We start from the raw sequence: 25,711 nt of genomic DNA, 5'->3' as shown, positions 1-25,711 counted from the left end.
GCTCGGTTGCATGAAGTGAAGGAGCTCAGAGATTCTGTTGGACCGAGCCGAACTTTTCCCTCCTGGGACAGAATCCATGCGCATCAGGGGATGGACTGTCCGATCAAGGTAAGGTTCTGGCCCGGCCCGGCCCGGCCCGGCCCGGCCGCAGCAGAGAGAGAGGCTCCCCACTCTTTCCTTCTTCACTAAAGTTCCTCTTCCTTCCCGTTCGTGGTTGAATGTCGGTTCTGTAACAACACAACTAACCGCTTCTTCACGCGCACAAGCAGAGCCGCCGCGCGCACTCTGCAGACCCAGTGCTCCAGGTTCGGCTGCTCCGCTTCACGCGCGGTTCGGCTTTGACTTTCTGGGCTCGACCCACAAACAAAAAGCAGGATGAAGGACGTTTTACAGCAGGTGTCCCTGAAGGCACCACGGACCCGCGGGACCTGGAGGACCCGGCCCGCCGCACCCGACCGGTACTTGACTCTTCACGCACCTGCTCCTCTTCATCAGAACCTTCTTTGGGTTTTTGCTGCAGAACCCGCGGATCCGAACCTGTTGCGCAACGACGAACTAAAAACTAAAGAACAAAAATTTAATTCGTCCCGAATCTGATCAGAACATCGATTCTTCTTCAAGTTCATTCTTATTTAATCAAAAGTTCGATTCTTCTCTAATTAATGATTAATAACTAATAATAATAATTTAATAAATTTAATCTAACGAAGCGTCTCGTTTGAACAGTTTTAGGATAATTTCCGAATCGAATCCATCGGATTCTGATGAAAGTTCGGATTATTTTCTGAGTTCGGGTTCGGGTTGCGGAACTCTTGTTCTGGTTCGGATCAGCTGAAAGACTTTCGGATACATGTTCTGATTCAGTTTGGGTCTGAAGCGGAGCGCATTTTATTCAAATAAAAATATTTGATTAGTTTTTTTTGGACCTCCTGGTGTCGGCCCGGTTCTACTCTCGGACCTTTCGTTTGGACCTGCTGGTTCTGTGAGCTGCAGATTGTGTTTGTGGTTATTTTAGGCAGAGGTTCTGGCTGCGAACGGAACATCTCGTCAGGTGTTCTTATCTGAGCTCTGCAGACTTCCGGGCCAGAACCGCAGGCTTTCCGCAAACACTTCCGCTGCCCGGACCCGACAAAAACAAACTAGAAGCTGCATGAAAGGCCAGGGCCAGGGTGGACGGGCCGAACCGAACCGAGCCCCGCAGAACACCGCACATCAGTGTGCGCATGCGCGGATCATTTCGCAGACTCAGCTCAGAAAGTTCTGCTTTCCTGAGGCCCAGATTAACCCAACAAACAGCTTCAGGAGGAAAACTAAAAATCATAAGGTAAAAATATAAAATAAGACGAGGTTAGAGACAAAAATCAGTTTGAGTTTTCAGAAAAACTCCGAGAGGAGCAAAAATAAGGCCCCAAAACAGAGTTCCTCTCATCTGGAATAATTAAATATCGTTCGATTAATAATTGAACCTGCAGGTTTTTCACTCACAGTCACACACAACTTATTTTACTGAAATGTGAAGAAAAACAAAGTCTTCAGATCAGAAACAAAGAGAATAAAGTAAAAATATATGAAAGTTTTTGTGACAAACAGGAAGTTAGTTGCTCTTTCAAATGAAGCAACTTTTATTTTTGTTTTTGTTGCTCAACTTTTGGGTTCGACTTCTTTTCAGATCAGAGGCAACGTTTAATTTAACAATTTATTATAAAAATATCAAACTGACGCTAAATAAATATTTATTTCGTTATTATCTTTATTACTTTTCATTTATGTTTAGTTACAACGTTTACAAAATGTTCAACTAAAACATAAATGATTTATTTGACATTAATCTGTAACACTAAAATAGTTTTCGTTATAAGTGAGACGTTTAATTCAATTAATGAGATAAAAACTAAACGATCAACAGCTGAAAATATTAAGTTATTAACATCTGGATTAAAAAATAACATTTAAGCCAAATTAAAAATAATGCCAGTTAAAAACAAAGAAGTTATTTGATTGTTTTTTGTGGAAATAAGATTTTGTCGTGTTTAATCATAAATAAAAATTAAATCAATGTTTTAGTTCTTAGCAGAAGAACAAAAGAAACATTTAAATTAAATGTAGGAATAAAAAAAACTAGGTCTATCACATCAGGGTTCAAAATGAAGAAATCGTGTAACTAATTTAATTATTTATTTATAGTCACGGATAAACTGATGTCATTCATGGCCTTAAATAAACAAACAAACAAATAAAAAGGCAGGACAACAGAAATAAAATAAACAAATTAAAATGGATTCCAAAATGGAAATTTTTCATTCTTTCTGTTGGTTTGTTTACCTGTGTTTTGTTGCATCAAACAGGATAAATAAATAAATAAATAAATAAATAAATAAACTGTTCAGTTTTAATGACAAGTTTAGAAGAAAAAAAAACATTTAAAACTAGTTAAAAAAAATAGAATACAGACTTTCTTGGGTTGTTTCCAACATGTGTGTTCGTTTGTCAGCTTTTTATTTATATTTGTTCTGTTGATCTGGTTGGGGCTGAAGCTGAGCGTCATCAGAATCAGCCTGAAGAAGTCAAAGTGTGTAAAAGTTGAGACGTGACGTAAACAGATCTGCTGACAGAAAGAGGCTAAAGTTTCCTCACAAACTTCAGCTCAGCAGCAGCCGAAAAGAATTTTACGTCCGAGCTCAAGCAGGTTCAGTAAGGTCGTGTTTTCATTTTATTTTATTTTTTTTAAGCCGTTTGTGTCTCTGAGCAACAAACATCAAACAGGAAGTGAGTTGCGGTCTCGCGGTCGGGCCATCTTTACATTTTTGTATCAGCGAGCAGAGAAAGAGCGCAAAACGACACGACGAGTGCTCGACTCATCCCTCAGTTCACTGCAGAACAAAAACAACAAGAAAAATAGTTTAATTCACTAAAAATCACGTCGAGCTAAGAGTTTACTCCTCTGGAGTTGGTGTCTTCCCGCCTGCAGGCCTCAGTTTCACTTCTGCACAGACTCACAACATCAGCTGAAAGAAGGCAGCCGAGCAGCACCACAAAACAAATCCACCTTTCTTAATGTTAGACACAAATTGTCTGATTAAAACTAGTTTTGCATGCCGCTCTTACGCCGGGAGCAGCAGAAATGTGTTTAACTCAATTCAGGTTCACTAAAAAAGCATTAACACGACCATACAGGCCGTTCAGTTATAAGTAATTATCAGTTTTTGAGATTAAATAAACATTAAAGCATCGGTTTAGTATGAAATAAAGCTAACTTTAAATCACACATAGCAAAATATGAATTAAAGCTACCTGGAAATAAATCAGATACTGCAGCCTGAAGGAGTTTCCTGCGATAGATTTCCAGATTTACACAATGCAACCTAAAATGTGGGTCTGCACTCGATGTAAACAAAGCAAAAGGCTGAATTCATCAAAAACACATAGAAGCATGACGACCCCACGTTAGGTTTTTATCCATACCATACCCATTTTTGCTTTATTGTTTATTTTTAACCAGATTTCTACGACTCGTCTTGCCTTTTTATTTATTTTTAACCAGTTTTTCTACAACTCGTCCTGCTTTTTTACCAGGTTTTCGATACCTCGTCCATCTCGTTGACTTTACATGAGCTTTAACAGTTAATAACTAAATAAAACCTACAATATTTGACACATTTGCTGTTTTTAAAAGATGCTCTTTCAGAATACCAAAGATGACACAGGAAGTTTAATCCGAAGCTAGTGTTTATGCTACGCTAAAGCCGTTAGCTTAGCATAGCATCTTCTACATGTAGCGTGTAGAAGAGAAGAATACGTGAAAGGTCATTTAGAGATAATGTTCACCTCTAAGTTTTGATAAGTAACGAACATTTTGGTGTTTTTAACGGATAGCTGCTTCTCCAGTCGCCGTTTTCCCGCTAATCTTAGCTAAGCCGTTACGCTAAGCTAAGCTAATCCCTAACTGGTTTAAACGGAAGCGACTCGACTTATTTTTGGTTGAAGACGTTCTGAAATGTTAGATTTTAGATCGAATAATCGATTAGAGCAATTTAATGTGCCGATGAGTCCAGAAGTAGAAAGGATACGAGAAGCAGCGCTTCAAAATTTCCCATTAATTTAGAAAAGATTTTGACAACGACCAGCAGTAAAGATATTTAAGAGGCTTCAGGGCGTAGCCACGTTCTGGTGAGGACTACTTCCTGAAATCTATCAGCAAAGATGGGAACTCAGAAGAACCTTCATTGTTTATAAGGATCAGGGAATAAAGGAAATAGTTGCTCAGAAACACGCTGACGTCCCCTGCACACAAAAAAAACACAACAGCTACAAACACTCATCACAAATATTAACGTTCTCCTGAGCTGTACTCCTGTTGCTGATCGATTGTCGCTTTTGAACGATGATGACCGGAGATGTTCCTGAAAGTCACATCGGCGTATGAAGAGCAGTGTTGTCTCCGTGTGACCTTTAACCTCTGACTTCTCCAATCTGGAGGTAGATGCGAATCTTCTTCTTCTTTCGGCTGCTCCCTTCTTCAGGGGTCGCCACAGAAATCGAACTCGCACAAAGACTTGGTGACTGTTTTTTCGCCGGATGCCCGGGGAGCAGATGGTGGGAGTTAAGGGCCTTGCTCAAGGGCCCAGAGTGGGGCAAATGAAGGTGGAGGCATGTGTGGATGCTTCACCTTTCCCACCCATATTTTGATGTTGCCGGTCTGGGGAGTCTCTTCGGGAGGTGGCTTTTGGTCTGCAGAGCTTTAAAGGACCAAAAGTGTGAATGTTTTTCTCCACGAGCTGATAAATCAGTCGGCACGAAGCAGGGCTCTGCAGGATGTTCATCTGCGCACGACGCCCGCAGGAGGTGGCGCTTTATCAAACACAGAAACCGATTTGCAGCTTTATTCCTTAAAATTCCAAACTGTCACGACATCAGAGCCGAGTCCTGAGCATTCACAGCCGCCCGAGTCTTTAAGTCGTGCACGGCTCGAGCGTATTTTTAGCTGTGAAGCTGCTCGTGCAAAGCGTCCCTCGCACGCTGCAGACGAGCTGAGGAAATGCCAACCTGAGCGCCGTGCATTAAGATGTGGTTTAAGAAGCTCAGGCAACAATCGAGCTAAAAAAAAAAAAAAAAGACTCAAAGAAAAGGAACAATGTGATGGCGGTACTTCAATCAAGTCCCCGACCCGCTCGTTTCTTCGCTCACGCAGGTCTTTAGGTTTGTTTTCCAGCTTTAAAATGACCCACATTTTTAACCCCCACCCCAGCTCCACCATTTCCTCTCCCTCGGCCTGTGCCAAAAGGTTCCTGAGCACATGGCGGCCCGGTTTCCTGTAGGCCACTGAAAAAAGCCCTGCGCTGACGTACGAGGCCCGAAGACAATACTGAGCTCCTCTAAACAAACACGACTCGGACCCGGCGGTCGGGTCGCACTTAATCTGAGGAGCAGACAGAACAACGGGTCCGCTCGTTTGAGCCGGGGTGCCATCTTAGGCCTCGGCGTTGAGCAGAACACAGGAAGTTGGAGCTAAAACTCAATTAGACTCCACCTTGAGCTCTTCCCCCACCATCGCCCTGCAACCCTCGACTCTAACGACTAAATAAAAGTGTGGTTAAGGTTACTGATGCTGCCTGAGATACTAAACCTCCCGGCTGCTCACTGAACCGTTTTCAGCAGTTTCAAAACCTCCGGCAGCTCCGGTAGTTTCACTCAGACGTATATTTATTGATTTAAACGAGCAGCAAAAACTAACCGTGAGCTTTAATGTGAACATTTTTGGGAAAGATTTTCACTTTGAAACAAACATTTTAACACTTAAATGTATATTTAACTGAACTGTTGACACAGAACAAGAGATTCTCAGCGAAAAGTAACGATTAAAAATAGTGGTCTAATTAGCTGCTCAGTAGCTGCAAATACAAAAACATAAAAGGCATCAATAGATGTTTTTTTTTTACGCACCAGGCAGTTGTTAGATTTTAATGTTTGAGTAAATCTTAAGTGTCAGAAAAGGTTTAATTTCCAATAAACGTTAGAATTTTCCACTAAAGGAGTGATATTCACGGGAAACAATCCTTACAGTGCTATTAATTTCACAATAAACGGTTGTTTAAACAGAGATTTAAACTTTCGGCAGTGGCAGCTAGCTGTAGCACTTCTGGTGCGGCCGGCTGGATAAAATATACTTTTGTTGGAGTTTCCGTGTAAAGCTAATTTAGACATGGGGTGATGATTTATAAATCTCTTTACATATAAAATATTTAAAACCGTAATAAAATATTACATTTCTTGTTTTTATTTAAATATTTTTATAATTTTTCCATCATTCCGGTTCTGGCTGAAATTCTGTTTACGTGTGGAAGGAATAAACGGAGTCCAAATGTAAAAAAAAAAAAAAAAGGGATTTCCTACAGTCTGTGACCCGTCTCATGAAACAAACGCTGTGGTTCTGTCGGACAGGAAGCGCTTTCTGTGGTGAGTGAAGATCAGCCCATCTTCGAGCCGCCCTACACCATCGCTCCGGCCATGCACATGAAGAGCGAGATGACGTCGCCCTGCGGCTTCGGCCAGGCCTCCAAACAGAGTCCAGAACCCGCCGAGTCCGAGTGGGTGGGGTCAGCAGCACAGAACCCCGGGAAGAGGGGCGAGCACGTCAACGGGACCAGGTGAGTCATGGTCAGGGCCACGGAGGGGGGGACAGGTTCCCGGACTGTCTGACTGTCCGTCTGTGTCGACACGCCGGGATTTTCCAGGCGTTGAAATGATTTGTTTACAGTTTGTGATTGTTCCTTTGTTCTTTTCTCCAAATCGTGACGAAGAGATTCAACAGCAACAGGTGATGAGAAGAATAAACGTTTATAAAAACGCTAAATACGTTCACCAAATCACTGCCGCTTCTTTATTCCATCATAACAAAGAGCATCCTTCTATCGCACAATTAAACTACAGTCCTTAATGTGGAATAATTTAATCATAAATTATAAAAGTTAAATAAACAAAAGTTAAAACAAAAGTACTCAAGGTCACGTCAAAACTACTACGGATATTTTTCGAATTAGATGCTTTTGCTGATTTTTTTTTACCTCCCGTCCACATTTAAACAAAAGTTTTGGTAAGAAAGATTGAAATGATTTTTAAAAATCTCTGTCCAGTGGAGATTTTAACAAATCTGTTCACAAATATGGAGTTCCTTTTCATAAATTGTTTTTCTACATTTATCTTGATCTTGTCGTCATGAAATTTTGGTCTGAAACTTCGCTAAAACTTCACCTTTTTCTTTTTTTAAACTCAGCGGACTCAAAAAATTAGTAAATTATAGTTTTTATTAAGAAGAAATAAAAAGGCTGAAGGCATCAAAATGACTAATAAACCCAGGGAGCTCGTGAGGAAACATGAGAACAAACAGAACAATGGAATGAGGGAGAACCAGGAGTAAAGGTGCACTGAGGGGAGTGATTACTGAGTGAGTGCAGCTGGGTTATTTAACCCATGCAGGACAGGTGAGCAGAGGGGAAGGATGCCTGGGGAAAAGGTGATCAGAGACAAAACAAGAAAACGTTATTGGCCTTCAGAGTGATCTAAACCATTTTCACATCGGTTCTTAGGACTGATTCGCCCCAGGTTCCAAGTGAGCCAAATCGATCTGAAGTTCTGACATGAGCAGAGTGAAGGACATCGATTGGCCAGAGAGGCGTCAATCATCAGAGTGTCTCCATCACAACAATAAAATCCACACTTGCAACCTTGCAGCATTCGTTTGTACATTTATACCAAAGGCAACACATAAATGGACTCGGTGGCACCACGAGGCAGTGCAGACGTTTCCAGGCTTGTTGGCTGATGACGGAAATCAGATGGAGATTAAAAAAAAGACTCACTTTACGGGCTCCAACCAGGAAAGGGAAGGTGTTGTGTTTTGTGGCTTTAATTAACCTAATATTGTGTTGCCTTGGGTAAAAAATACAACAATCTTGAGTCCGTGAAGACCCGAGTAGACCTGAAACGAATCATGGTGAGACTGGACGATGGACAACGACTTAAATAACAAACACTCTGAGCTCTGAAGGATATCAAAATCAACATGGAAGTTTAGAACTAAACAAACTCAAAATACGAAACCACCCCTGGATCACAACTAGACTATAACATCGTGTTGCATCAAACCGAGGATCCTAATGAGGATTTCTTGACATCATTAAAAAGAGGAAACCTCACGTCAGATTTGGATATTGGGATTTTCCCAGCCGATGTTAAAAAATAGCTTTGCTAGCGCACCAAGAAAGTAGAGAAATTTTAAAGTTTTTCTGTTCAAAACCATTTTTTGTTGTTGGTATGCTCAAAATATGGCTTTCAAATTTTGTTTAATATTATATTTCAGACAATTTATTAAAACATGGTTATCATTTGAGTAAAAATGCCAACAAAAAATGTCGGAAGAATTTTTAGCTAAGTTAGGATTGTTCTTCTTTTGTATTTTATTGTAGTTAATGTGGATGTTGGCACCACCCTGTGGCATATTGTGGGTATTTCAGCATTTTTGTAAATGTGTTTGTTGATATCTTTTTATATACAAACATTTCAATTCAATTCAAAAATACTTTATTAATCCCAAAGGGAAATTAAATGTTGTAACTCAATATCCTTGTTTCATTAAGAAATGTTATACATGCTGATGGCTGTAGGCAGGAAGGATCTCTTGTAACGGTCTGTCTCACAGCGGATCTGAAGAAACTGGTCACAAATGCTGTCCGATCCGTCCACCCAGACTTGGCTGGCCTCTCGATTCCCACGGGCTACAGGACCGCCCGAATGCCAAGCAGAGCTCCTCCCAGAGCTATGGCCACTCCTCCCAGCAGCCTGCCGAGCTCCTCATTGCTGCGGACAGCCGGCTGCAGGTGTCGGGGGATGTTCCCTGTCCTTTTGCTGTCACGAGTCGTGTTTCTTGCCAATTCCAGTGGTCAGGCACTCGAGCACCGCTGGCAGGGAGACGGGAATGCATCCACTGTGCCTCCTTTTCAACTCATTTGAGATTTGGGGCTATAGTTGAGATGTTATTTGAGCTTTTCAGATGTTAATCAGCTGCTCCCGGTTGTAAAAAAACAAACACCCTGTTGTCATGTTTATACATCATAACAAATGTCCAAAAGTAAAAAAAGTTTCAGTAAAAATCCTTCCAGCTGCACAGCATCTGATACCAGAGGAAACAATCATCCAAAAAAAAGTGATTTACATCCAGAAAAAGAGGAATTAAAGTTTCCAAAAGCAAAATCCCAGAATAAATGTAATAGAGCTACTCCAACATGCAGCCACCCCGAGCGGTGCAATTCTAGAAAAAGAACAACACCGTGGCACCTGGGCCCTCATAACACCTGTGGAGTGCCATAGACTGATCTGATAGTGGCCTTAGTGGTGAGTTTGCTGGCCAGTTAAGAACAGGGATACCATGGTCCTTCAACCAGGTACTGGTAGCTTTGGCACTGTGTGCAGGTGACAAAGGATGATCATAACTGAGGTGGCTATAGCTCGTAATCCAGTGACAAACTATGAACACGTTTCTGCACAAACTCGATGTTTACATCAGCAAGTGTCATTTTGCTGTGACTGGTGGTAACAAACTGCAAACGTCTTTTGTGAAAAACGTCTCCTATCCTTTGTGAACATTCTGCTTCAACAAGTGAGGTGCAAGTATTTGGAGTGTTAATGAAAATTCAGTAGAGCAATCTCTCAAAGTAGATCCTTCACAGGTTCTTGGTACCCATCTCAAACCTTTCTGAATTTAGTTTAGAAAAGTCAGAAAGTGTGAAAAATATGAGACAACTTTGGAGGGTTTGAGACTAAAATCTCCACAAATGTTGCAGTTTACTCGCCGATGTTTGCAAACTTGTCCCAGTATCAATGAAATGAGATGTCAAGTAAAAAGTCACGTGTTTTCTTACAATTTTGTGTTTCCAACCCATCATCAACAGTAACGTACAGTCAGCGAGGAGTGGTTGTGTTTTAGCTTCAAGCTGCCTGGAGCTCAGATTTATTCAGATGTTTGTAAAAAAAACAAACAAAAAGAAAAACCAGATGCAGGATATTCCTGTTTACAACACTTTGCATGTGTCTGCAGAAAGCAGTTTTCATGGCATTCGTTTTGTAATACTTGCGGTTTAACCTGCAGTGCTCACACGTTTTACTCTTTAAATACCGTTTTTGTGGAACATTTTGTTGACATGCAGACTAATTTTAGGTCCTGTCATGCACCAACAGATAAAAAGCTGCGAGAGGAAACTAACTTACTCTGCAAAATCTGCCAGAGATTAATCACCCCCGCCCCCCTTAAGCGGCAGGAAGTTTACTGAAGCAGAATGAATTAAAGACAAACTGCCTCTGAGTGAATTCATACTTTATGTGAGGTTTCCTGCGTGTGTTTCAGCCGTGCGTCTCCGGTGGACTGCAGCGTCACCAAACGTTCCCGACACATGAGCAGCGACGGGACCCCGATGCCATACCAGGCCTCGTACCCGGAGCCCCGCGTCAGCCCCCAGACACCACCGAGCAACACCACGGAGGAGAAGAGGGTCATCGTCCCAGCAGGTGAGCTGCCGTCCTCCAGCGTGTCCCAACAGCTGAGACACAACTGGGCCAGTTTAACACCAAGAACCAGGTCCAAATCTTCACCAGCGACGAGGGCAGCGCTCTGCTTCACCGTTTCTGATGAACACCGTTCAAAAAGTGTGACTTGAAACCCGAAGGACAAATGTAGCTCAGAGGCCTGTGACGTTAGCGTGAACAGAAACACGTCTGCGTTACGAGCAGGCGTGGACACTCATTTTTAGTCTCCCTGCTTCCCTTTTTAGCCCCGCAGTAGAAAGTATCCAACATCAATTATCTATTATATTAATATTAATTATTGTTAATATTACCTGGATTATTGAGCATGAACTTTGGTGTCCAACAGCAACTTATGGCAACAACCCTCAGGTTGTGAACACTGATAGAAACTGAAAGATAAACCTTTCTTTATACTCTTTTTGTTATTGCTGTTGCTGCCAAACATCGTTTAAAGTCTGAGCTGATAATTGTTTCTCAAAAAGTCCAAGATTGGTTTAAAGTGACACTAACCAGTGATCACACTGTCACCCAACCTGCAGTGTACCAGGCCCTCATGGTGCCTCTAAAGAATGATGGGTTCCATTGGGGTCTGGCCACATGGCACTCACCAACGAGCCTCTCCCAAAGGCGAGACTTTGGTTCCCCAGTCCAGGTGAGGTGTTGGGGACTCTTGGTCTCGTTGTCATCGATAGGACTGTTAAATCATGCATGGTCTGGCTCCTCACCCAGAACCTGGTTCTGAGAGATCCTCCATCTCCATATTCTACCCCGTATACATGGTTATGTCACGGAGGCCACATGTAGGACCTCTCTCTCCCCAGAACCACTCTTCAGCTCCTCCTGGGGGGATCCAACGGCATTCCCAGATTAGGGAATATGTATAATCCCCCCAGTGAGTTCTGGGTCTGCCCTGGGGCCTCTGACCAGTGGTATATGCTTGGAAAACCCCAAAGGAAGACATTCTAATCAGATGAACCACCTCAGCTGACTCCTTTCGATGCAGAGGAGCCTGGCCACCCCACAAAGGAAGCTCATTTTGGCGGCTTGGATCCAGGATCTGGTTCCTTCAGTCATGAGCCAATCCTCAAGACCACAGGTGAGGGATGGAACGTAGACAGACCAGTAAATCCAGAGCTTTACCTTGTGACCAAGAGAAGGTGGTAATTCATGGAGGTGTCTAATAGCAGAGATTAGATTAAATTATTATACCAGACATTTTTATTCTAACATGTTCTCAAAATGGAACAAATCTGTAACTGAAACAGACTTAAAGTTAAATTTGTCCCAGAAATACTCACTGGACGTTCAGTTGTCATCACAAAGATGAAAACTTAAAATGATTGAGTTCAAGGTTCTTTATCGTCATTTGCATCACATGTGGTACATGAGGTGGAACCAGATTGTGTACTCAGGGTCCCAGTTACACCTCAAAATAGCACAAACATAAAGTATAAAAAGAAACAGGATGTAAGGATCTAAGATGTACGCTAAATGATACGATCATTTTATTTGTTGATGCACAACGACATAAATTTTTAATTTTAAGCAATCCATCACTTTGTAGGTAAAATTTTAGACAAACTTAGTTTAGGTAACTCCAGTCGGCCTCACAGCTTCACACGGAGCCCTCCAGGTTTTTGTGAATCAGTTTTTCCTCCATTTGGTGTCAAGGACGAGTCCAAACTGATGTAAAATCCAACCCGCTCCATCAGTGAGTCACCAGCCGGGTCGTTCTGCTCGATAATACCAGGACGCTGCGCCGGAGCGGCTCGTGTGAACCGAGAACAATCAGGAGCTCGGGGTGTGGTCGTCGACGCCTGATTTATTTTACGGCCTTTTCACACAAACACGCTCATTGTTTGGTTCTGGAAACCAGCGTCCTGAATCAGACTTTAAATATTCCAGTGGCTCAGGTCCAAGTTAGGTATGTTACTAAACACTTACTGTAAAGAGTTTTACTAAAAAATACTGGCAGTTGTATTTTTTATTTACCAGGAAATGGGTGAGTTTTATATTAACGCATCAACACGTCGCAGGGATTTACAAAATTATTTTAAAAATAAATCTCATCCAGTCCGTCTGTCACGAGGGCTACAGTAGGAACATTTTTATTTTAAAAATGCAGCCTCAAACTGCTTCAAAGAAGAGAAGAGGTGAGAGTCAACAAGCGATATGCTGATGGATCTGAACAGTGAGTGTTTGTAGTTTTGGAGATTAGTGTTTTTCTGGACTGGGATTAAACCGAGAATGAAATAAACCTAAATGTTTTTGATGTGAGATATTCAGGTGGGAAGGAGTTACTCTGTGGAGAAGAGCAGAGTTTTTTTTTGTTTTGTCTGAGGCAGAGCGGAGTGACGGATCCTGGAGAGGAGGGAGCACCAGGTGCAACAGCGGAGCCAAGTGGGGGCCCTTGGTGGCCCTGGCCCCCATAGATTAATTTTAGGCCACCCCAAACTTTTGAGGAAACTACACTTTTAAACAAAATAAAACTAGAAAGCATCTTCTTCTTCTTCTTCTTTCGGCTTTTACCTCTTCAAGGGTCTCCACAGCGAGTCATACTCCATCTCACTTTGTCCTCTGTGTCCTCTGTCCTCATTCCAACTACCTCCATGTCCTCTCTAACTGCGTCCATATGTCTCCTCTTTGTCTTTTTCCTGGCAGTTGCATTTCTAACATCCTTCTACCAATATGTCCCTCCTCTAGACAAGTCCAAACCACTGACCATCCTCTGGACATGTCCAAACCACTGTCCCTCTTCTGGACATGTCCAAACCACTGTCCCTCCTCTGGACATGTCCAAACCGTCTCAGTCTGGTCTCTCTAACTTTATCTCCCACCTGCGCTGTACCTCTGATGATCTAATTAATCTTCTCCATCCTTGTCACTCCTAAGAAGAACCTCAACATCTTCATTTCTGCCACTTCCAGTTCTGTCTCCTGTCTTTTTGTCCATGTCTCTGTCTCCAGACCATACAACATAGCTGGTCTCACCACTTTCTTGTAAACTTTTCCTTTGACATTTGCTGACACCCTTTTGTCACAAATCACTCCTGAAACTTTTTTCCATCCACTCCATCCTGCCTGGACTCTCTTCTTCACCTCTTTACCACACTCCCCCATTTTCCTGGACAGTGGACCCCAAGTCCTTGAAGTCCTGCACCTTTGTGACCTCTGCTCCTCGTAGCCTCACTGTTCCACCTCCTCCCTCTCATTCACACACATGTACTCCGTCTTACTGCAGCCGACTTTCATTCCTCTTCTTTCAAGTGCATACCTCCACCTCTCCAAGTTCTCTTCCACCTGTTCCCTGTTCTCACCACAGATAATGTCATCTGCAAACATCATAGTCCACGGAGATTCCTAGAAAAACTAGATAAGCATAGTTTCCTGAAATAATAGGGGTGGCTGGTTTACATTTAAACATATATGGTGGTGGCCATCTTGGATTTTAATCCAAAGACCAAAACTTTAGTTTTATATATCATAAGAAATTAATTAAACTAATTTACCTTTAGAAATATCTCATCAGTTCTTCTGTTCAGATCAGCTCAAATAAACCTTCTAATCTCGCACGTTTCAATCAGAAAGGACTAAACTTTGCACAAATTATTTGCACGGGAAGTTAATCCTGTTGACGATCAGCTCGACCACTTTTAATCATTAATATTCTTTTTTTTTTACACGTTCTACAACTTCCCGTTTCTTTAAAAGCAATGAAAACCAAAACCACATCAGTGGTTTTGTCTAAACAGAAGCCACAAAGTAAATTAAATTAAAAATGTTTGGAGATCTGAAGTCTTGGTCTTTTTTCAGTCGTTACTTCAAGTTTCTTCAAAACCAATAAAAAACAGACAAACGTCAGAGTTTTTGTGCAAATTGTTGCAATAGTAAAGAAAAATTTAAAAAGTTTGTGCTGTAAGTTTTAACAGAGCTCGGTTTGTTTGATTGCAGATCCGGAGGTTTGGACCCAGGACCACGTGCGGCAGTGGTTGGACTGGGCCATCAAGGAGTACGTCCTGGAGGAGGTGGACGTCTCACTCTTCCAGGCGCTGGACGGCAAGGCCCTCTGCAAGATGTCCAAAGAGGACATGATGCAGCTGACGTCGGCCTACAACGCCGACATCCTGCTGTCCCACCTGAATTACCTCCGGCAGAGTAAGGCTTCGGCTCGTTTTGGCTTTTATTGTTGTGACAAAAAGCTGCCACTGCTTTAGTTTCTTTTTAGTCACTGCACACGTTGGTTTCACATATTGTTTCATATCGATGGAAAACCATCAAATTTTCAAAGATTTTATACCAGTAGTTTTGAAAATATTTTCAGTAAGATCATTTTTTCACGTATGAAGCTGAAGGTTTGTGTCAGGAACCAAACTTGCAGCCTTCAGCGTGTGTTGTGACCGCTATCCTTTTTGTTAGCACGTTTTAAAATCCTCTCATCACCATGATGAGCACCAGAAGCAGCAAATCACTGCAGTCATCAAGTCCAAGCTAATCTTTTTAAAAGTTGATGGATCCAGATCCCCGAGGAGGAACACTGATCCAAGGTTGAAACCGCCCACACGTCCCTCACGTTCACTCAGGAGAACCTAACCATTGTTCCTCTCTTTTGCTTCAGGTAGCCCCACATTCTCCTACTCCACGACTCCCACCAACAGCACGCCGCCCCCACCCCCACAACCCCGGCTACAGGTGAAAGCAGGTGAGACTCAGACTTTTAGTATCAACAAATAATTACCTACCTTAAAAAAAAAGACTTTTTGGCTTTTGAGGAGAAAATCGTACAAAAATCCAAAAACTATTTAAGATACTTAAATAATGATATTGGATTTTTATTGTTTCCGAGAGAAAAGTTAAGCTATCAAACAGTTTTAGTTTATTTAAACAAAAAGTTCCAACTGATTTTTCTTAAAAATTCATTAAAATGTGTAGTATGGTGGCAGCCATGATGGAATAACTTAATAAAGTTCCTACAGAATGATAGAAAAGATTTAAAACAGAAACAAGTCGGTGACTTAGAATCTGCTGAGTCACTGGTTGCCATGGTAATTCCCGCCTTTTTAAGGAGCAAAGGAGGAGGGGCACCACACATCTGCAGAAATTTATCCTCAAACAGCCTCTGTGGAGAAATTAACTAAAGTTAAGTAAAAATAAAAACATCTTGAATCCTGAGCGACGGAAAATTCTTGTGAACAGAAATGTTAAGTTTTATTTATTCAAAGCAGATTATGTGGACAATATGACCGATTAGAGACACCATCCAGTTCAGGATTTTAGGAGAAAAATTAGTTAACTGAGCAAAAGAAAACAAAAGTACTTGTGTTTTGATGTGTGAACCTTATAAGATTTGCAACATTTACAAGCAATAAAAAAAAAAAAGTTTGTTTGCTAACATTTTGGAAAGTTTCAAGACCTCCAAGTTTGTTAAACATTATTAGACTAAATTTAAAAAAATTCTAAAAATTCTCCATCTTAACCTGTGATTGTCTTTAAGCTATTGGAAGAAATAAATAAAAACTGACAAAAATGAAAATGACACCAACAGGATATTACCGGGTTTCACCGATAATAATATTATAAAAAGATGCCTAAAACTCCTGCAGCTAAACATTAATAACGTTAAATATCCAATATTAGTGTTGCGTGTTTCTTTTTAAACATTTATTTTCTGGAGTGATTACATCCAGCACCTTTAGTGAATTTCAGACCATCCTTTAAAGTTGAATTCTTCGGTTCTGCAGGACTTTTGTTTACTGGCTGCAGATGAATTTTAAAAACACAAACACACCATCATCTGTAGAGCCGATCTGTAAAAGAAAAAAAATCACCTGCCAGTGGTGGCATGTTTCACACGTTTGTGAGCAGAATGAGTAACATCCTGTTAACACACGGTTCATTTTAAATGCATTTCGAAGCCCAGAACTATGAAGTAATCAGTAAACTTTAACTTTACTCTGGTAAAAATAACTCTACTTGAGTTAAAACACTAAAATACAACACAAGTTTTACTTATACTCTATTAATGCATCAATCAGGGCACGCTTTATCTGCAGTCTCGTGTGAATTTAAATTTTGGGTCCCTCAGAGTCATGAGAAACTCCTTGAATGATTAAAGTCCATAAGAATAACGTTTCAGAACCGTGTAAACATGGTTTGTAACGGCTAAAAGGCTCCGTGGCACAACGTAAACTTCTGTGACGAGTCCAAAACTCAACAGCTAGTTTCAGACAGGAAACAGCTGCAGCGACAGAGGAAACTGGGGGTACGGGTCCTGCTCCTGGGACACGGTACTGCGTTGGTCCGAACAAAAGACAGCTCAACCAAGACCCTTCGGGTCATCTTCAGACCCCTGAACCACTCATGCTGGTGTCCGGTTCTTTCCTTCCTCCTGGATTGGAGCCGTGTTGCTTTGAATTCTTCTTTCTGATCAGCCTCATCATTTTTGTTTTTGTGTCTTTGTGCAGAAAGCGGTTTTGATGAGATCAGCCGCAGGAACAGCTGGCCGGCAAACACCATGACTGCCGCAGTGCCTAAAGGTACGACGGCAAAAACCAGCCATGACACGAAACTGATAGTTGTGATGGATTCATCCGAGCGTGAAGAGCTTTTGAATAAAGTTTAGTGATAAGATTTATTTATTTCCAGGTTCTTCAATCGAGCACCAACATAGCACCAGGGTGACGGAGCCGGCAAGAATCGTCCAAGGTACGAATATCCAGTTAGTGTGGCACCATCTTGTTTCAGGTAACCCTGGTAGATTTTTTCAGTTCATCCAGGCGTCTCTTTGTTTCCAAGGAATACAACTTTATAAAGGTGCAAACAATCCTGTGGCACAAACATGGAAATATATACAGTAAATATATATTTTTAAAAAGTCTTACTGAAAGTTGAGAAATTATTAAATTGTGAATAATTTGGCTTCAGGCTGATGTCGGTTATTTAATGAGTTGAATCAAAGACAACTTGACTTAGTTTTTATTCTTGAAGACATTTTGTTTCTCTTCCAAGGCTCTTTCTTCAGTTGAACTGAAAAGTCTTCGCTTTATTCTGAAGTAACTTCAGGAAGAGTCAAACACGGCTCATCTAGGTCCTGATCTGGTCCTTGTTTCTTTAGGTTTTGCTTTCAAGCAGCCATACTTTTCTGTAAACCTTTAAAGGCGTCCTGTCAACAGTTCTGACCGTCTGAAGATCTTCCAAATGGTTTCTTTGAACATCGGCTGCTTTTTCACCGTCTCAGTCCAGTTCTGTCAGCTCATGAAGTCTCCTTAAAAATCTGAGAAAACTGGACATGTGCAGGACAAATGAAGACATGTAAGACCTAAAAACAAAAAAGAAGTCTAACCAAGACCTGAGAGACAAACTATCCTTCGTGTGATGAAAAGTCCAAAGAACAAAGACGCTTAAAAGAGCCTCAGAAAGTCTGCAGAACTGACCAAGATCCCTTTAACAATTACAGAGAATTCTGGATCGTTGAAAGGAATGAAGAATGATTGAAGACTTCGCCGTTCATTCCTTTAGACCCTCCTTGAACCGGATGATGATCCTGCTACGTTCTCCTCCACCTGCTAGAACAAACCTGATCTCCACCACTGTGGTCATGACACTGCCGCTTTTAATAATCGCTAAACAGTTTTTTTTGGCACCCAAAGACTCTGAAGACTCTGCCCTGAACCCCGACCACAGTACATGCCCTCCCTGGCACAACTCTCAGATTTCGCCGGGATCGATAATGAATGTCACGCTTGAGCTACTCGTTTCCAGGATTGTGTCCTGAACATAGCCTATACCACTGGTGCCCAATCCTGGTCCTCCATCCTGCATGCTTCCCTGCTCCAACCCACCTGATTTCATAGTTAAATGACCACTTTATGTTCTTCAGAAGCCTGTTCATCACCTATTGATTCAGATTAGCTGTGTTGGAACAGAGAAACATCTTAAAGCATACAGGGTGGTGTCCCTTGAAAACCAGGATTGGATACCCTTGGCCTATAAGTATTAGACCAGTCCTATTCCCAATTCTTGATCGAGCCACAGCGCTGTGTGTAGGTCCCACATCACAAACACACAGCCACCGTGCTTCACCCACAACTTTGGTACGCTGCCCTTATCATCATAAACCAGCAGAACTTTGCTACAGAAGATTCAAGCGTGATCAAAAGGATCGTAGACCTAAAATGCAGAACGGAGAGTCCACTAAACCTGTCTGAGACCCTGCACAGACCATCCATCCACCTTCTGGAGGATGTTTTATAATGTCGGAGCAGGGTCATCATCCAGCCCATCAAAAGTGACGGTTTGGGCAAAACGTGCAACTTTCCCGTTGATTGAACTCAACTCCAACACAAACCAGACATTTTAGCATTTTAGTGTTGGAATTTCTACAAGCAAGCAAATGGATCTGGTATGAAAATAATTTATGAAGGTTTACAAAAACACAAAAATCTTTGTTTTGTTTTTATAATCTTCTCTACAGACCCCTATCAGACATTAGGGCCCATCAGCAGCCGACTGGCCAACCCAGGTAAGAATCTAAAACCACCAAGGACAAAGATGAAACAAATGAGGCCTTTACACTGTCTGCTTTGGCACGACTAAAAACTGACGGGGGTACATTGTTGAAAACAGAAGAAAAAAAAAAGATTAATTTTTAAAACCAAAACTAAAGGTCCGGTCGAAAAGTGAACATCAGAAATTACCAGTTCAAAACTAATTGTCATTTATTGGCAGAGATCAGCAGCTGTTTTAAAATGACGTGACTCGGCTTTTAACTGGAACAAAAAACCACCAGCACCGACGCCAGCTTCCTGTCCGTTACAGAACAGAGTTTATGATAACCTTGGTTTCTAAGGCTTTTATCTCCAGGATCTTTTTACATAATCATACTTCATTTAACACTGAGGTAAAATCCCAAAACCAACTTTCTCAGATATTTATTAGCCTAAGACCTGATACAGGTAACACACCAATTAATAAGACAGTTTACAGGAGACATAGTACATTGTCATATTTCTAGCGATAGTTCATTTGTTGTACATATTTCACCAATTAATTTATTTCCAAGCTCTCTTCTTGTGATGCTTGGCTTCTTTCCTTTCATCTTCCTTTCTGTGAAATCTATCCGTTTGCAAATGTCGTAAATGCAACTCTGCCGCTTTGGCCTTTCATTTACTGTATTCTTCCATTTGTGGAGTGCATCACCTCATTTCTGAATATCCTTGATCTTTGTATCCAAGAAAAGGGAGACCAAGCTTTCTAGAACAGCCACAAGTTTTCCATATAGAAGCATCTTAACTGATCGGTCAACGGACAAGTGTACAACAAGTCCAACCCAACTTAAGCTATTTCCAATAGGTGTGATCTCAATGTCCTCAGACTTTGCACAGTCTAGAACTTCCTCATACACAACCCCCTCCAAAAGTACTGGAACAGCAAGACAAATTCCTTTGTTTTTGTAGTTCAATGAAGACATTTGAGTTTAAGCTCAAAAGATGAGTACGAAACAAGAGTTCAGAATTTTAGCTTTTATTTCCTGGTCTTTATATTAAGATGTGTTAACATATCACCGTTTGTTTGAACCCACCCTTTTTTCAAGAGATCAAAACTACTGGAACACGTGACTGACAGGTGTTTCTTGTTGACCAGGTGCCTTTTAGGTTGATTGTTCTGATTAAATAGCTCTGCATAGCCAGTGTAAGTTTTAAGTCTGGGTTTAAACCTCTAAAGACCACTTTCTTGTAAAAGAGGATAAACCAGCATGAAGACCAGAGAGCTGTCTATTGGGGAAAAGCAATGCATTTTGATGCTGAGGAAAAAGATAAATCGATCAGAGGCATCTAACAAACATTGGATGTAGCAAGCACAACAACTTGGAATGTCTTGAAAAAGAAAGAAACTACCGGTGCTGAACAGCAGACTTCCAACAGGTCGGCAAAGGAAAACAACAGTAGTTGGCGACAGAAATATTCTAAGAGCTGTGAAGAAAACCCTAAAAACATCAGTAACCCATCACCAATAACCTCCACAGTGCAGGGGTGACATTATCAGAGTCCACTGTTCAAAGAAGACTCCAAGAGCAGAAATATAGAAGCCATACCACAAGATACAAACCACTCATCAGCCGTTAGAATCAGAAAGCCAGTTTGGAATTTGCAAAGACGTACAGACGTGGGCCGCAAAAGTTCTGGAACACAATCTTATGGACTAATAAAACCAAGATCAATCTCTACCAAAGTGAAGGAAAGGCCAAAGAGTGGAGAAAGAAAGGAACCGTTTATGATCCGATGCACACAACTTATCCGTGAAGCACGGTGGAGGTAATACCATGGTTTGGTGTGCATGGTTGCTTCCGGAACAGGCTCTTTAATAACCATTGATGGTGTAACCAATGACTGTAGGAGCAAAATTAATTCCAAAGTGTACAAAAACATTTTGTCTGCCGGTTTAAGGAGAAATGCATCCAAACTAATTGGAAGGAGGTTTATCATGCAGCAGGACAATGACCCTGGCAACAAAACAAAGAACTTCATCAAGGAAACAAAGTGGAAGGTTTAAGACTAGCCAAGTCCGTCACCAGACCTGCACCCAATAGAGCATGCATTTCACCTCCTGAAGAGGAGACTGAAGGAAGAAACCCGCCTAGAACAAACAAGAACTAAAAGAGGCTGTGGTAAAAGTCTGGAATAGCATCACAAATGAAGAACGCAACAGTTTTATGATGTCAATGGGTCACAAGCGTAAGGCATTGATTGCAAGCAAGGGTTACGCCACCAAATATTAAATTTTATTTACTTTAAGATGATTTGTTCCTTTACTTTTGCTCACCTAAACATGCTGTGGTCCAATACAAATGGTGATATGTCCCGAGTTGTTTATATCTAAATATCAATATCAGGAAATAAAAGCTAAAATTCTTAACTCTTGTCTCATACTCACGTTTTTATCTTAAACCCAAATGTCTTCAGAGAACAAATAGTAAATGGACTGTACTTATGTAGTTCTTTTCTATCTAATCAAGATACTCAAAGCTCTTTACAACACAATCTGTGCCCTCATTTACCTCCACACACACTCAAACAGCACTCTACTAGATCTCTACAAAGATAATCTGAATCTGTAGAGACTAATCGGTGCTTTAGATCACATTCATACACCGATGGGACACACATCGGGGGCAATGAGGGGTTCAGTGTCTTGCCCAGGGACACTTCGGCATGTGGCTGCTGGTAGAATCGAACTCCCAACTCTCCCATTGAGGGACGATTGCTTTAACCACTCAGCCACCACTGCCCCAACCAAAACAAAGGAATTTTTCTTGCTGTTCCAATACTTTTAGAGGGGACTGTGGTCATCCCATTTGATCTTGACAATGGATTTAATATGACATAGTTGGGTGGTTCTTTGATTTTTGATATGGTGGTGGGAAAGGGTCCAAGTCCTGCTTCAATGTAACATCACTGGTATAACACATTGATTGTACACCTAAAGTTTAGTTTCTGTTGTCAAACTCTTATAACTGAGCCTACCGACAGCGCAAGAGGCAGATTGGATGTGTATAGTAATATTTTTATCTAACGTCACTGTTGACAAAGCTTCCAAGATATCTGAAGAGGTCCACTTTGGTCACATTTTGCCCGCTGATGTAAAAATCAAGTTGTTCTCCTACACTCATCGTTTCCGTTTTCTTGGTGCTGATCTGAAGACCCATAATGTGTGACAGACTTTCATATGCAGACTGAACTTGAAGTGGCGTTGTTGCAGAAGATTGCGATGTCGTCAGCATATTGTGCTTTCCTAATATAGCTGGTGAGCCCTTTAGTTTTAGATTTCAAGTGGCAAAGATCAAATCACCATCATATCTGAAATGGACCTTAACGCTGTGCCGCAGAGGACTGATGTTGTCAAATGCAAGGATAAGAAGTATAACAGCATATATTCCAAAGAGGATAGGAGCAAGCTTGCAGACTTGCTTTATGTCTATTTGATGGTCTTGGTCAAATGTCCATCAGTGATCAATCTTGCGTCTGTGTGGTTTCTTGAGAATGGACTAAATTTAAGAGCACAGCCCAATTTTTACAAGAATTGTAGAAGGAGCTCACGATTTACAGTCAAAAGTTTTAGTGAAGTCAATAAAGGCAACATGTAACCTTTGTTGAAGCTTCCTGCACTTCTCCATAATCTGACGCAAAGAGAAGACGCCATCGATGGTGCTTCCGTTTCTTCCGTATCCTGATTGAGTCGGGATAAACCTGATCCTGAAGCCTCTGAAGTAAGACGTCAGCAAAGACATTTCCTACAACACTGAGCAGAGATATTCCATGATAGTTACTAGTGACTGCAGTCACCTTTCTTGTAAAGAATGCAAATGTTGGCATCAACCCATTTGGGGGGAAAATCTTCTGTTGATCATAAATGATTAAATATATTCAACAGGGAGGATTTCAGAGTATTTCCACCATGCACAAGAATCTCTGGTGTAATACCATCTGATCCTGGAGTCTTTCATCGTTTTCTCGATCTTCCATGGTGATTGGATCATCAGGTTCCTCAATAGTAGGATGTTGCTCAATATCATCAATGGCCCAGTCGACACTTGTTGGTTAAGAAATCACTGAAGTGCTCAAAAGGATTAGACACAAAATGAGCCAATAAATGACCAACTTCTTCCTTTTGATGTCCACCTTAAAAACATGGCAAGATGAGCATCCCTGCTAGAAACGGTCCCCCAGATCATCTTACGACAAACACTAAAAATAAAAAATGGTTGTCTACGTCACAGACAAAACGATGTTTGTTTAAAATGAGTAGAGCTCTCCAGAGCAGAACATCATTCAGTTTAAACGGCTCAGAAAGTTGGACTTTACAAGACTGAACTGCTGTTTTCACGACTTTTAACACTTTTTACACAAACGCAGCTGAACATGGAGGATTTTACTGTTTTTAACACAGAATGTTCAGATTAGAGTCCGACTAACTTTTAGCTGCTTAAACTTTCAAAAACTTTTACACAAACCTTTTACCTCCTGTAAATGTTAAAATTTATCTAGTTTATACCTGAAATCGTTGGTATTTGTGTCTTCTTTCACCCAGTATGTCTCTTGTTGGTAGGTAGGTTGTCCCAGAGGTCAGAGGTCACACACCCAAAATCTCAATGACTTCCATTTTATGAGCTCATCTCCGTCTGATTTTCTCAACTGGAAGTGATGGCTCTTTTTAAACTGCCGTATCTTCCACACTGTATAAAATTTTAAATTAAAATGTCTAACCACCAGAAGTTTTTGATGCTCACAATGAAATGTTTTGATCTAACTTAAGATTTTTAACAATCTTTAAAGTTTGAAACTTAGGTTTTAGTTCATGTTTCTGTCTGCTTGATGAAGAGGGCGCTGTAAGCCCCGCCTCCTTATGTTCTCTTTCCATGGCAACCTGTGACTCAGCAGATTCAGTTCTTTTCCATCGTGGCTGACCCAATAAATCTTGTAAAATCAGATTGTTTTTCCTCTAATAGGATTTTTTTTAATTAAAAATAATAAACACCCCTGAAAATTTTAGCATCCATCATCTTTACCCGCTTCTTCTTTTTTGGGTTGCTGGGGTCAATGGTGCCCATATCCAGCAATCACTGTGCGAGAGGCAGGGGACACTCTGGACAGGTCTCCAGTCCATCACAGGGACAGATAGAGACAAACGAGACAAACAACCATCCACTCTCTCTCACACCTAGGAACAATTTAGAGTTACCAATCATGTTTTTGGCCTGTGGGAGGAAACCGGAGCACCCGGAGAAAACCCACGCATGCACGGAGAGAACATGCAAGCTCCACCCAGAAAGGCCTCTGGACCGGGGTTTGAACCGCGGCAACCTGCTCGTAGAGAGGCAGCAGCTTTACCAACTGCGCCACCGTGCTGCCAAAATTTTAACATTTTAAGTCCAAAACAACTCTGTCAGGAAGAGCTTTATCTAAGAAATACAAAATTAAGCAAGTAGATCTTCTACAACGGGAAGCTTGCTTAGAGGATTAGGAAAATTCAGCCCAAATATTGTAACCCTTCAATATTTTTCAGAAACTGACTCAAATATTATGGGAATCAACCTCAAAACACAACCGGACCAAATTAATTTACAAAAATCCTAAACATTAGAACTAAACACGCGTCAATGTGAAAAAAGGGGCTTTTTATTAAGGAGGTCCAGTTTTTCCACGTTTTTAAAAAGCATCAAAGTTCCTTTTGCGACCAGCCATGATCAGCTGCTCAAAGACTTTCGGGTCACTTAGGAACCTTTCTAAACAAAAAGCCTTTTGGAGCGGACCTGAACCAATGACTGTCTGCCCTGCTGTTTCCTCACAGAAGGCCTCGGCTCCAAGAACCGAACGGGCAAACAAAGTCCATACAAGCCGCCTGACCCCAGCGCTCACAGGCCTGTGGGTAGGTTTCTGCCCCCAAGACACGCAGTGAAAAGGTCACATTTGGTAGATCCGTGTCCTGTTGCAGCTCTTGACTAACATTTTAACTGCTAATCTCAACTTTCACTCTGAAAACTGGGAAAGACTTTTAGACCAGTTTAATGGTTGGGGCAGGCTTGTAGCTCCTCGTCTAACGCTTCACGTCTCTTCACAGGTTCGGGGCAGATCCAGCTGTGGCAGTTCCTGCTGGAGCTCCTATCTGACAGCAACAACGCCGGCATCATCACCTGGGAGGGCACCAACGGCGAGTTCAAGATGACCGACCCGGACGAGGTGGCCAAGCGCTGGGGCGAGCGCAAGAGCAAGCCCAACATGAACTACGACAAGCTGAGCCGAGCCCTGCGCTACTACTACGACAAGAACATCATGACCAAGGTGCACGGCAAGCGCTACGCCTACAAGTTCGACTTCCAGGGCATCTCGCAGGCGCACCAGAACCACGGGGCGGACAGTAGCATTGTAAAGTACCAGACTGAGATGCCGTACGTGCAGCCGTACCACAGCCACCAGCCCAAAATGAACTACATGGGCGGCCACCCTCCTCCTGTGCCAATCTCCCCCGGGAACTTTTTTGGGGCTCCGGCGACGTACTGGAGTTCCCCCAGCAGTCCCATCTACCCCGGACCGCCAATGACCCGACACCCAGCTGCTCACTCCCATCTGAGCTCATACTACTGA

General features: G+C 41.8%; 1 protein-coding gene across 1 annotated transcript; it reads left to right on the top strand.

Annotated features, from left to right (window-relative positions):
• fli1rs (Fli-1 proto-oncogene, ETS transcription factor-related sequence) lies at nt 1-25,711 on the top strand. The gene is made up of 9 exons (XM_037676737.1): nt 1-108; nt 6,439-6,644; nt 10,397-10,557; nt 14,526-14,729; nt 15,190-15,273; nt 17,036-17,107; nt 17,217-17,276; nt 19,045-19,092; nt 25,188-25,711. Exons 1-9 carry the CDS (start codon nt 91-93, stop codon nt 25,709-25,711), a joined length of 1,377 nt encoding a protein of 458 aa, XP_037532665.1. The 5' UTR covers nt 1-90.

This window comes from Nematolebias whitei, chromosome 5, assembly GCF_014905685.2.
Source record: "Nematolebias whitei isolate Nwh7 chromosome 5, NemWhi1, whole genome shotgun sequence".
Classification (NCBI taxonomy): domain Eukaryota; kingdom Metazoa; phylum Chordata; class Actinopteri; order Cyprinodontiformes; family Rivulidae; genus Nematolebias; species Nematolebias whitei.
This window is presented reverse-complemented; position numbering and strand designations above follow the sequence as displayed.